Here is a 12,400-nt window from a genome sequence, read left to right as displayed (position 1 = left end):
GCGGCTCCTCTGCCCCCGTCGGGGATCCTGGCTCCAGCTCCTCTCCCCCCGTCGGGGTACCCGGCCCCGGCTCCTCCGGAGCGCTTTTAGGGGCTGGGGGAGGCAGGAAAGGAGCCGGGGTGTCGGCGCGCCCCGTCGGGGCCGGGTGAGCGGCGGGAGCGCGGCGGCACCGGCAGAGGGAGCCCTGAGCACGGCGCTGCGCAGCCCGCACCCCGCGGGGACGCGCCCGCGCCCCCGCCCTGCCGCCGGGCCCATAAATCTTCCCCGGCCCGGGAGAAGGGTAATTGGTGAGGAAAAGGGCTGCCGGGGCCGGCCTCTTTCGCTCCCCGCAACGCCGCCGAGCGGCTCCGGGAGCGGCCGGCGTCCCGTGGGCACAGCCCCGACGGCTACACCGGGGCAGCTCCCCCCGACGGTAGCGGTGCCGCCTCCCCCCGATGGTGCCGGTACCTGCCCCCCGGCCCCGCTCCGTGCGCCCCATACTGGCAGGGTCCCGCTCCGTACCTGTGGGGGGGGACGGGACGGGACGGGCACGGCTCGAAGGGGCGGCCCTCCTGAAACCAACAACCAGCAGCGGAGGTTTCCGCTGGGGCGGCCGGGCGCACGTCGGGGCATTCCCGTCCTTCATCCCTCCCCCCCAGCCCCGCACCTGCGGAGGGCGCCGGCCCCGACGGGGCGGCCCGGCCCTGGGCGCACTCCCGCCGCAGAGGCGAAAATGAAAGAGGCGGGAGCCGGCAGGGCTTCTCGGAGTATTTTTTTATTGAAAGATGTGAGAGATTTCATCAAAACTGAACAGACAGACACCCGAGTAACCAGCACGTTTCAAATCATGTATCTTTTTATTTTAAAACAAATATAGAGCACAGTCCTGTGATATTTAAATTTATTATACTTTTTTTAATTTTTGTTCTGGAGTGAAAAATAAAAACCTGAGGTTTATTCCTGCATTCTCTATACCCCGCACTGTAGAGAGATTTTAGTATGTTTTGGATTCATAAGTTTTTTCTTTTTATTTTTTTTTTCCCTTGCAGAAGTCTGTTAAAGAATTGAACTCTTGCTTTCCAAAAATTGTTCTACCGGTGGCACATGATTGTCCTAGAGAACAGGCGGGATAAACAATATTTTAAAACACAGTTAAAGAAACCAATATCTCCTTCAATCACAAAGAGCTAAATAGTTTTCATTTACAATATATATGTTCATGTAAAATGAAAAAAAAAAAAAAAACTTAAATGCGATGAGTTAAACTCTAAATATTATGTACACACCAATGTACAACTCTGAATAAATTAATACCAATTTGCATATTCTGGGATCCTTATAGCTTATTTACACAAATTACCATTTATTTCATAAATATCTGCCCTGGTACCCACGGGGCTCCCCCCCCGGCCGGTACCAGCTCTGCGTGGCGGTGACTGCGCAGCTCCGCGGCGGCTGCCGAGACGGCTTTTTTTCCCGTGTTTTCATCCTTATTTCTGTTCTTTTTTTATTTATTTATTCAATTTTTCCTCCCTCCCCCCACCCCCCCTTGCACAGACGAGGTTTTGGCCCCGCTCGCCTCCCATGGGGCTCACAGGCTCACCCCATCCATTGCCACCCATCGGGTGCCACCGCATCGGCTCGTCGCCCCCCCAGAGCCACCCTGTGCCCCTCTCGGGGGAGCTCAGAGGAGTGGGGGGCAACCAGGAGAAGGGGGAGGGCAACTCCCAGACCCTCACCCAAGGAGGGGGTGAGCCCCACGCTCCTTTTCTTGCTCCTGGCTCCTCGGCGGTGGGGCCGCGTTGCCCGCAGGGCTCCTTCCCCTCTGCTCCAGCACCCCTCGCCCCAGCCGCCCCCACCCCCTGCTCTTTAATAAATATTTATACTGTGCTGTACAAAATACCAGTGCTTCTCAGCCCCGCGGGGGGGGCGGGCTCGCTGCCCGCCCCGTCGGTCACTTGGGGGACTCCCTGCCGGGCGACAGCTCCCGCTGGCTCTCCAGCCCGCTCACCAGTCTCTGGATGTTCTGCAGTTCGTTGAGGGATTCCTTCAGGGAGCCCTTGGGGGAGGCGGCGGGGCGCTGGCTGCCCCCTTTGTGCAGGGGCACGTCGGGGAGGGGGCTGGATTCCCGGCTGCTGCCCGCCTTGGAGCCCTCGGAGCCGGGGTTGAGGCTGGCGGGGAGGCCGGTGGTGAGCAGGTTGGTGCTGGGCGGGATGGTGACCGGGAGCTGGTAGGGGCTGAAGCGCAGACGGGGCCGGCTGCTGCCCAGGAAGGGGTTGCGGGAGAGCGGCCCGGCGGCCGCGGCGCTGGTGGCCGGCATGGCCGAGGCGGCCGCCGCTGCTGCTGCCATGTAGGTGTAGGGGTAGGGGAAGAGTCCGCCGAAGGTGGGCATCGGGATTCCCTGCGGAGAGAGAGAGAGGGGTGAGAGCTGTGCTGTGCCGTATCGGTCACCCAGGAAAGGCAAGGCAAAGCTGGGGCACCCTTGTGTCATCTGGAATACAAGGGGGTTCAGCTGGGGTCCCCCATCCACTCCGCACCAAAAGGGGTTGGTACCATTGGGCACAAACCCCAAATTGGGGTTACAGCACCGTACAGCCTGGCCGTGTCCCCACATGCTCCACATCCCCGGCTGCGCAGCATCACAGGGCTCTAACCGCATGAAACACGTCGGTAAGTCAGTCCGATAAATGAGGTGTGCTCAAAGATGTCCTTATGCATTTCATCACGGGGACTGGCAGAGGTAAGGCGAGTGTGGGTGTCACGGGAATTGTTCTGGGGCTGGTGGGGAGATGGGGGCTGCTGGATGGGGACAGCCAGGCCAGGGTAGCGGGCCAGGGCTGCCGCTCCCAGTGCTGCCCCTGCCTGTGGTAGAACCCATGACAGCCACAAAAGGATCAGGATTCTTCCTCAGACTGGCTCTGGGGCCATCATTCCAAGTGTCCCCCCATGTCCTGCCCGTGCCACACTAGGCAGCACATCCGGGGCCCCAGGGGATGTCATACCCTGTTCCCACAGCCTGCAGGGGCCATGGGGGAGGCCAGGGGGCACTGACAGCTCCTGACCCCATGAGAGCCACACTGGGACCACCTCAGATGTCCCCACAGTGGGGGCAACACTGGCTAGGCCCATGCCCCCAGAGTGTTCAGATAGTTCAGGGAGTTTTGGGGAAGAATGCAGGAGGAGAGCCTAGGATTGTAGGAGAGCTCAGGGCCTGGCAGGACAACGAGGATCAGGACAGGGACGCGGGGAGTCTTACCTGAGAGGCCAGCATGTGCTGGGAGAGGTGGAAAGGGAAGGGGGTGGCCGTCCCTGCCGTGCCCGGGGCAGATGAGAGGGCTCCATTCTCCAGGCTGCCCCCACCGGTCACCGAGGCCAGCAAATGTCCCATGCCCATGGCCGAGAAGGCGCCGGGGGCCATGGCGAACTGTCCTGGGTGGATGAAGAGGGGCTGCCCCGCGCCCAGGGGGCTGAAGAACTGCTGCCCGTGGAGGCCAGAGAGCGCGAGGCTCTGCAGGTGCCCGGCGCTCAGGTGCGGGGGGCTGTCCGTGTGCACCATCAGCGGGGCGAAGGCCTCCTTGCCCAGCCCACCGCCCTCCGCGTCCTTCTTGCCAGGCTCCGGCTCTTTCCTCCGCCCTTCCACCTTGTCCTTCTCCAGGCCCCGCGTGCCGAACAGGCCCTCGCCGGGGCCCTCCCTGGGGGACGCGCCGTCCTTGGCCTTCTCCGGGCTGCGCCTCTCCTTGCTCCGCTCGTCCGGGCACCGCGGGCTGCTGCGGGGCGTCGCGTCCTCCCCGCCGGGGCTGGTGGCCACCGGCCGCTCCTCAGGTGCCTTCTCCACCTCCGCGTCGCTGTCGGCGCCCAGCTTCTCCTCTGCAAAGGGATGGAGAGGTTTAGGAACAGCCCGGAGAGGTGAGGAGCGGGTCTTTCACCCTTGAGTTAAAGTGGATTTAAGGCTCCCGCCACCATTAACAGGAGGAACGCTGTAAGGAGAGAGGGCAGAAACGGGCCCTCGTGCCACGGTCACCGCGGGGAAAGGGGATTGACAACAGCAGTGCTGCTGCTCTGCCAAACAGGAAAAACATGTTGGATGGAGGACCAAAATATATTACAGCATCGTTCTCGTTAGCTGCAAACTCAAAGCGGGTTGTGGGGCGGGAGATGAAGAGCGCGCAGGCGGGTGGACAGCGCTGGAGGAAATGGTCCTGTATATATTTAATTACATGGAGCTGATCAACAGCGCGCCGTGGATTTATTCCAAATGTGCAGGTTGAGTCAGGTTAAGGAGGCAGTTTTAAGGAAAGAGGTACGCTGCAGGCTTCGCTAAGAGTGCTTTAATTTAAAAAAGGCACCGAGCTCTCAGGAGGAAGGGGGAAGAGAGGTGAGGGGATGGGGAGGACGTGGGGAGCAGAGCCTGCCATGGAGCAGGGCCCCGTCGCACCCCAGCACTGCACCCCGCTCACGCCGTGCCCGACCAGCTCCGGCTCAATGGAAAAAAGCCTTTGGTGCCGGCTAGGTGAGGCTCTGCAGGCTGGGGTGAATATTCTGGGAAGCCTTTGAAAGAGGAGAGGGGTGCAATAAACCCTCCCACCGGCTTGGGGCCGGGGGGGGGGGGGGGGGGAGGCTGCAGTTTTGATGAAGGTTTGCAGGGAATTGGGTTGGTGGAAAGTTTAAAGAGCAGCAGATTGATAGTGCGGCAAGACAAAATCCAGCATCTAAAAACTGCTACGTGGGAACTGCTAGTTTATTTTCATTTACTAGCTTTAAGCCCTGGAGTTACAACATTTTTTCCCTTTCAAACGTATTAATTCTTTTTTTTTTTTTTTTCCCCCCGCAGGGCACTGAGCGAGCCATGAAAGGCAGGGCGACGCAGCAGCGAGGCGCGCCGGACAGCCGCATATAGCATACGGCCTGCCTCGCCTTTCCTTCTTGTTTACACTAACGTATAAACAGGAAAATGTTGCAAACCCTAAATGCCATTCGCATTTGCTCGCTGGATCTATCCTGTCCTTGCAACCCTTCGGCTCCCCGCGTGCCCATCTGCACCTTCCCCCTGCGGGTGCAGTTTGCCTCCTACCCCGCAGGAACCTGCAAGCCCCGAGGGGGGGGGTGCTTTGGAAGCCCCCTGCTCGTGCCCTAAAGGGGACCCCGAGCAGACAGGGGCTCGCTGAAAGCCGCGGCCCTTTTGGGGAACTCGCCTGCCCCAGCCCTCCCCACTCCGGGATGCGCGGCCCTGCTGTCGGGGGGCTGAGAGGGTGCGGGCTCAGCCCCGACGGCACGGCAGAGATTGGGGGGGGATTGGATAGAGAGACTGGGGAGGGGAGATTGGAAAAAGGAGATTGAAGATGGGGATTGGAGAGGGGGGATTGGAGCTGCTGCTTTACCTCTGCCGCTGCCTTTGAGGCGCAGGGGGCTGGGGAGGGCTCCCACGGGGGAGTGCAGGGCGTCGCGCACCGCCGACGGCTCGCAGGAGGAGGCGTCCGACTCGCCGCCGTCGCGGTCGGGCTTGCAGGGCTCCTCGTACATCCGCAGGGATGGCAGCGAGAGCTGCTTCCTGGCGGCAGAGAGGCAGCGCTCAGCCCCGGCCCTCCGCGGGTGCGGAGAGGTGCGGGGACCGGGGGGGGGGGGAAGCGCCGAATTTGGGGGGGGAGGGCGCCCCTTACCTCTTCTCCCGCCGGCCATTGCCCGTGTCCCGAAAGCCCTTGGCGAAGGGGTTGTTATCGATTTTCAGCTGGGTGATCTGCGGGGACACGGAGAGGGGCTGCGTGACGCCCTGGCCGCCCCCTCGGGGACCCCGGCCCCGCTCCCCCGGGGCCGTCGAGGAGAGCCCGGGTCGCGGCCGGGCCGGGCTCGCTGCGAAAGGCGCAGCGTCCCCGGTTTAACACACCGCATGCTTTATTAAAAATGATGCTGAGGTTTCGCTTGAATTATTAATAGCGTCTTAATGATAGGAAGTTATTTTTCACGGCCCCCCGGAGGGAAGATGGCGACTGAGCCGCGCTGCGCTGGTTAAAAGCTATTCTTATCCCTCTCCGCGACGGGCTTCTGGGGCCGGCGACATTAGGGCGCTCAATAATGCATGTCTCTGAAATACGGCCCCGAGAGGGGCGCTTTAAAAATGCATGTCTGCCCGGCCCCGGCCGCCCCCCGGCCGCGCCCGACGGGGCCCCCGGCCGCTGCCGCCCGACGGAGCCCACCGGCAGCCAGCGGCGGGCGAGCAGACAAAGTGCTCTTTAATCGATTGTGACTCTTCGCCATAAACTTTACGAGGGAAACAAGCCCACCAGGACCCTCAGACAGAGCTGTCAATTAGCATCAGCAGCCAGGGGTGGAGGTGGGGGTCAGCTTTTGGGTTAAAACACACGCGCGCACGCAGCTCTTGGAGGGGCCAGCGGAGGCTCCGTGCTCCCCACGGGGAGCTCCTGCCTCCCCTGCTCGCGGCAGCGACACTCGCTAAATCACGAAAGCAAGTAAAATCGGTTTTTCTGGCCCTATTTTTCGGTTCCTGCCGGGCCCAGGGCACCTTGTCCAGGAGGCTGCCCAGGCCGGGTGCTGCTCCCTCAGCCTGGGCCTGCGGCAAAGGCTCCCGCAGTGAGGAAAGGTGCGACAGAACCCGGGGGGGAATTAATAATAGCACTAATAACACTAATAACGATATTAGGGTGACGGGTGCCTCCTCCTCTGAGGACTTGGGGTATCAGCATCCTCCTGTTGCTGCCTTTTGGCCACTCTCCCCGCGATGCTCTCCTGCAGCAGCCCTCGGCTTTGGATAGAAGCACGCACAAAGAGCCCAGGAGGGGACATGGGGGGGACAGGAACAGGGCAGGGACGGGGACAGGGACGGGGCAGGGGCTGCCCGGCCGTACCTTGTCGTTCTGGTAGGCGGTGACGGCGATGAAATCGGTCTCGGGGAACACATAGGTGCGGAAGGTGCTGTAGGGCAGCTTGAGGATGTCGTTGGCCCGCACGATGTGGAACCGGGGCTGGTACTTGTGCATGGAGTTCAGGATGGTCTGGGGGGGCGAGAGAGCACAGCCCGCGGCCGCGGTCAGCCCCGGGGACCCCATCGCTGCCACGCGCGAGTCAGGCTACCTCTCTAAAAAATCGCTTTTTTTTTTTTTTCTCCGAAAAAAATAAAAATATAATAGTAATAATTCAGCGTGAGGAAGGAATGCCGGCGGATGCCAAAGAGGGAGATTTCTTTTTTGTTTATGTCATTGCACGATCTGCCCCCAAATAAGGAGGTCACGGGGAAGGCAGGCACTGCAACATCTTGGGGGAGGCACGGCAGGAGAGCAGCTACGGGCATCTCCCCGGTTTATTGCAACCCTGAAAACACGAGGCGAATTTTCGACACATTTCTAGCCGCTTTTAATAGTTCCGTCCTTTTCAAAAAATTCCTCTGCCTCGCCACCGAAATAAATAAATAAATACAAATGAAAAAGACCCGAGATTTGCAGTTGGGCGCAGCAGAAAGCCGTGCCAGCTCCTGCGACCTGAAAGGAGCATTTCACTACGAGCCATGTTAAATTCATGTCTCAGAGCAACGCTGCAGAAGGAACAGACATTTTTTTTTTTTCCAACCAGGTGCTTGAAAAGCTTCGCCAACACCCAGAGAGATTCTCTCCCCTCTGCCTTTGTTAAAAAGCTCACCCCGAGCCCACCGCGGTTGCATTGAGGATTTGTGGAGCCCCTGAGCCGCGAGCGGGGCTGCTCCCGAGCCCCTGCCCTCGCTGCCCGCCCCGGCAACGTTTTTCCTGCCCGAGAGCGATGGAATAATTCCCTAACCTGCTGTGGTCGGGCTGACACGCAGCCCTCACCGCCAGGAATTGGTAGGGGAACGGCGAAAGCTTGAGTAATTATTGTCAAATAACGCCGGCCAAATGGCTAAATAATTATCACTTCATTTCGTTTTAGAAGGCAATAAAAAAAAATCCCCCTTTTTCTAACCCCAGCAATAATCACCTGCTGATGAACTGTCGGGTCGCTATTATATTGATATAATCTACACGGGATTTATCATGAAAATGGTGAAAAGAAAAAAAAAAAAAGTCTCATTCAAGCGTGCAAATCTGCATTCCTTTAAAAAAAATAATCATCCCTCTCTGACCAGATGGGCGCTGGCTAAACCCTCATCTCCCAGATTTAACACACTCCGGATTTTGGACAACGACACGTACCAGAAATCTTTAATTGAAGGAGGCGAACCGTTAAAAACGCTGAACCAAACTACTTTTTCCCCAGTACCAAAAAATGCTATTTATGAGACTCCCTCGCTATCGATTTACCTTGCTGCCTATAAATAGCCTCGCAATGTATTATTTAACAAACACACCGTTTCCTGCCTAAAAAAAAAAAAAAAAAAAAAAAAAAAGAAGAAAAATAATAAGAGAGAGGGGAAAAAAGTTTCTCGGGAGCCGCTCCCCGCACCTGGCCGCTCTCCGGGCGCTGCGGGCAGAGCAGCACCGAGGCCTCAGGACTGCCAGTCCCCAGAGCACAAGGACGGGCCGAGGAACTTTCCCTTTATCGCCCCAAATGCTGGCCCAGACGCTAAGACAGCTCTCTCGTTCGCTGTGATTTTTTCCCCCTCGCCTTCACGCAGGACCCCGCTCCCCTGCAGCCCTGCCCCTGCTTTCTGCAGCTTGCCAACACGCCTCCATTTCTTTCTTTCTTTCTCTCTCCCTCTCCTTTTTTTTTCTTTGTTTGGATGGATTTTTTTTCTTTTCTTTTTTTGTTTTGTTTTTGTTTTTCCCCTCCGGGAGGTGATACAAATGTGATCAAGAGGGGAATAAACAGACCCGTTTGGAGCCTTTCAGACCCAGCCTGTGCCGAGCCGCTGCTGCCAACGGCTCCGGCTCCGCTCCCGGCCGCGCAACCCCAGCGCAGGTGCCGCCGCCTCCAGCACCCCTCTGCCCGGCTCGGCCCGGCCCGGCCCGGCCCGCAGCGAGGTCCGGGGCTGCACCTGCCCGGCCGCAACGCCCCAGCCCGGCCGCCCCGTCGGGGCTCCCCTCGCTGCCCCCAGGTTAGCCCCGTCCGCGCCCCCCGGGCTGCGCCTCCCCGGCTCCTGCTCCCCGCCGAGCCCCGCGGCCGGGCAGAGCCGGCAGGACGGGCCGGGGGGGCGACATGCGGGAGCCTAGGGGACCCCGAGCACCCCCGCAGCCCAGCCCCCGTTTCCCCCGGGGGGAGCCGTCCCCGGGACGGCCGGCAGCAAGAACCAGGGAGGGCTTCGCGACAGCCCGGCCGCTGCAAGGCCCGGCAAGGCCCCGCCGTCCAGCCCGGGTCCGGGCGTGCTTTTGCCGGGGGGAGGAAGCCGGTAAAGCCCCACGGCTCCCCCCGGCCCTGCCCGGTCACAGTGGGGCCGGGCTCAGCACCTGGCCCGGGGGGTCCGCGCCCGGGGGCTCTGCTCGTCCCCGCGGCCACACTTACAAAGCCGTGCTTGTCCGAGATGTTGTTGGTGAGCTTGAGCTTGTGAAAGGCGACGGGCTTGGCCATCCACTGCTCGCCGGTGGCCGGGCTGTCGGGGTGGATGTACATGCGTTTGGGCATCTCCGGGTCGGCCTTGCCGGCCACCATCCAGCGGGAGTTGTGGAACTTGTACCGGCAGTCGTCGGCCGCAACTATATCCATGAGCAAAATGTACTTGGCCTTCTTGTCCAGGCCGCTCACCCGCACCTTGAACGGGGGGAACATCCTCCTGCGGAGAGACGCACAGCGGTGCAGGGCGCGGCGCCCTCCCGCCCGGTGCGCGACCCCCGACGGCCGCGGCCCCCGGCCCGGCCCGGCAGCCCCGCACCGCCCGGCCCCTCCGAAACCACGGGGTGTGTGTGGGGGGGGTTCTTCAGCTCGCCCCGGGTCTTCCCAGCCTTTGGCACGGCCGGCAGGCCCTGCTCCTTCTCATCCCACTCGGCTGCGCCCATAGGAGCAGAAAGAGGGGGAAAAGCTCCAAATCCCCTTCCAAGAAATAGGGGGCAGAGCCCAAGGGGGTGCCCGGACCGAGCCCTTTTTCACTGCTCTCCTTTGCCTCCTCCGGGGCCGGCAGCGGGGCCGGGGCCGACCCCGGCGGCGGGGAAAGTTTGGCAGGGGCAGGAAAAGCTGCGGGCGGCGAGGAGCCGCCGAGAGCGGCGTAAACAAATGCAGCGGGGGATTGCGGGAGCTCAATTAGTGCACAGAAATTTCATTTGGGATCGCACTTTAAAAAATAATAACTGGGGGGGGGGAGTCGCGAGGATTAGCTGGCAGGGGGGGTTAAATCCAAACTCCTCCAAAAACTGCCGGCATCGAAACCCCATCGACTCTCGCCCGGGGTGAATTCCCCGGGGCGAGCTGGGCGAGCAGCGGGGAAGGGCTGGGGGCGGGGGGCGAGGGGCGAGGGCGCTGCGCAGCCCCGCAGGTGCGGGCGAGTTGCGCGGGGCTGCGCGGGGCCGGCTCTTACCTTCCCGACTTGGTGATCACCATCTCGGTGCCCAGCTTGTGAAACTGGTCCCAAAGCTCTTTGGCTTCCAGCGTCACTTTGGGGTCGTCCTCTACCTCCTCCTCGGGCTCCAGGCTCTTGAGCGAGCGCAGATGGGCTGCCTGGTGGTGGTGTCCCAGGGCCGAGACGTGCAGCCCGGCCTCGGCCGCCCCGGCCAGCCCGGGGTCCGGCATGGGCTTAGCCAGCGCCGCCGGAGGCAGAGCCAGAGCGGGGAAAAAGGAAGGCTGGGCGGCTGCGAGGAAGGCGGACATGGGGAAGTCGGCCGGCCGGGGTGCGTGGAAGGGGTGGTAAGCCATGGCAGTCCCTGGGAAGGCTGGATCTCTCATCGGTGCATCCACAAATCCAGGAGAAAAAGAGGGATTCCCTTTACAAAAACGTGTGTGTGTATTATTGTTATTGATATTATTTTTTTTGTCTCTCCTGCCCAGCGAACTCGCTCGAGTCTCTGGAAGAGGAAGGAAAAATCAACAACAAAAATAAAAAGCGCACAAAAAAAAAAAAATGCTGAAAAACAGCGGAACTAGATCTGGAAAAAAAAAAAAAAAGCAAAAAAAAAAAAAAAGCGAGAGGCAGTTCCCGGCTCCTGGGACTCCCGGTCTGCGGAGGGGAGACAGTAGGTCCTTATTTTTTGTTGTTGTTGTCGCAGCGAGGGAGAGCGAGCGAGGGCAAAAAGCCCTCCCGGCGAAGTCCTTCCCGGCGCTGAACCGGCACCGAGAGCGGGGCGGGGGCGCGGGCAGGGGCGGCCGCGCTGCCCTCACACCCCCGCGGGCCCGGCCTGCGCCCCGGCACCGCTGCGCGCCCCGCGGCCGGCGCTCGGGCGAGGGCTGCTCATGGCTCAAGGAGCCCGGGTGGAAACGGTTAGATCTTGTCGTGATCTCTGTAAAACTGTGACTATCTCACATGTCCTTCCTGCTCTGATCCGCCCGCTAATGAGCCAAGCCCCCTTGATTGCTGATTTTACGCGTTTCAGACCAATTGTGGATCTGCATAGGCGTGGTTTTGACAGCTCCGGCCAAGCTCCGGGCGCGGGGAGGGGGGGGGGGGGCGAGGAGGGAGGGAGGGAGGACGGGAAGAAGGGAAAAAAAAAAAAAAAAAAGAAAGAAAAAAAAAAAAAAGAAGAAGGTGTCGGAAGCATCGGCAGTAAGAAAACATGTCAACAGAATAAAATATTAACCAATGACAGAGAAAAGTGCTCGAAATCCCACCCCCGGCTCCTTTCCGCATACCGGGTCAGCCCTGGCTGCGCCGCGGCCGGGGAGCGGCGGCCGCCGGTGCGGGGACAGCGCGGAGCCACCGCGGCGGAGCGCGGAGCGGGGCCGGGGGGGCCAGGGGGGACCGGGGGCCGCCCCGAAGCTTTCCGCGGCCGCGCAGCCCCGAGCGGGGGCGGAGGGGGGCGGGCGGGGGCGGCGGGTTGGGTGTGTGGGGGGGAGGTTAGGGGGGGGCCGGAGCTCGGCTGCTGCCGTCTTACGACAGATCCTGGAAAGAGGATCAAGGTGGGGCCCGCCCCGCTCCGCGCCCCGCCGACGGGGCGGCCCGGGCTCGGGGGCGGCCGTCGGGAGCGCGGCCCCGTCGGCGCGGCCGGGCCGTGGGAGAGCTGCAGGCGGCGAGGCCCCGAGCGGCGAGCTCCAGCGCGGGTGAGTGGCGGACACTCGCGCCCTGCCCTCGCCTCCCCCCTCGCCCCGACGGAGGGGTGCGTGTGGGGGGGGGAACCCGCCAGGAGCCGTGAGCGCACGGACGAGGCGCGGACCCCGCCGTCGGGGCGCCCCGCGAGGAGCCGGGCGGGCAGTGGGAGGCCGGGCCCCCGGGGCCGCCCCAGCCGTCGGGGCCGAGGCCCCCGAGGCTGGCGCTGCTCTGGCCGGCCGGAGGGGCTGTTTACCCGGGCGGGGGGAGGCAGATAAGGCGGAGGGGGAAATGCCGGGGCTGTTTGCAGAGGGATTAGGGCCGGTCCCGCCGCGC

General features: G+C 61.6%; 1 protein-coding gene across 1 annotated transcript; it reads right to left on the bottom strand.

The window, feature by feature from the left end:
• Positions 1-735: 735 nt before the first annotated feature.
• TBX2 (T-box transcription factor 2) lies at positions 736-11,281 on the bottom strand. Its single transcript, XM_068656229.1, has 7 exons — positions 10,406-11,281; positions 9,400-9,667; positions 6,840-6,986; positions 5,637-5,713; positions 5,358-5,527; positions 3,236-3,846; positions 736-2,380 (listed from the first exon to the last, which is right to left on the bottom strand). The coding sequence occupies exons 1-7, from the start codon at positions 10,768-10,770 to the stop codon at positions 1,934-1,936; spliced, it is 2,085 nt and encodes a 694-aa protein (XP_068512330.1). The 5' UTR covers positions 10,771-11,281; the 3' UTR covers positions 736-1,933.
• Between the last annotated feature and the right edge of the window lie 1,119 nt (positions 11,282-12,400).

The sequence above is a fragment of the Anas acuta genome, chromosome 19, assembly GCF_963932015.1.
Source record: "Anas acuta chromosome 19, bAnaAcu1.1, whole genome shotgun sequence".
NCBI lineage: Eukaryota > Metazoa > Chordata > Aves > Anseriformes > Anatidae > Anas > Anas acuta.
Note: the sequence above shows the minus strand (reverse complement) of the source record. Positions and strands in the feature narration are given on the sequence as shown.

Coding starts and splice junctions, on each gene's coding strand:
- TBX2 (XM_068656229.1), bottom strand. CDS start 10,770: ATGAGAGATCCAGCCTTCCCAGGGACTGCCATGGCTTACCACCCCTTC. Junction 9,668..10,405: donor GTGATCACCAAGTCGGGAAG/GTAAGAGCCGGC, acceptor GTCTCTCCGCAG/GAGGATGTTCCCCCCGTTCA. Junction 3,847..5,357: donor CCTCAAAGGCAGCGGCAGAG/GTAAAGCAGCAG, acceptor ATCCCTTTGCAG/AGGAGAAGCTGGGCGCCGAC.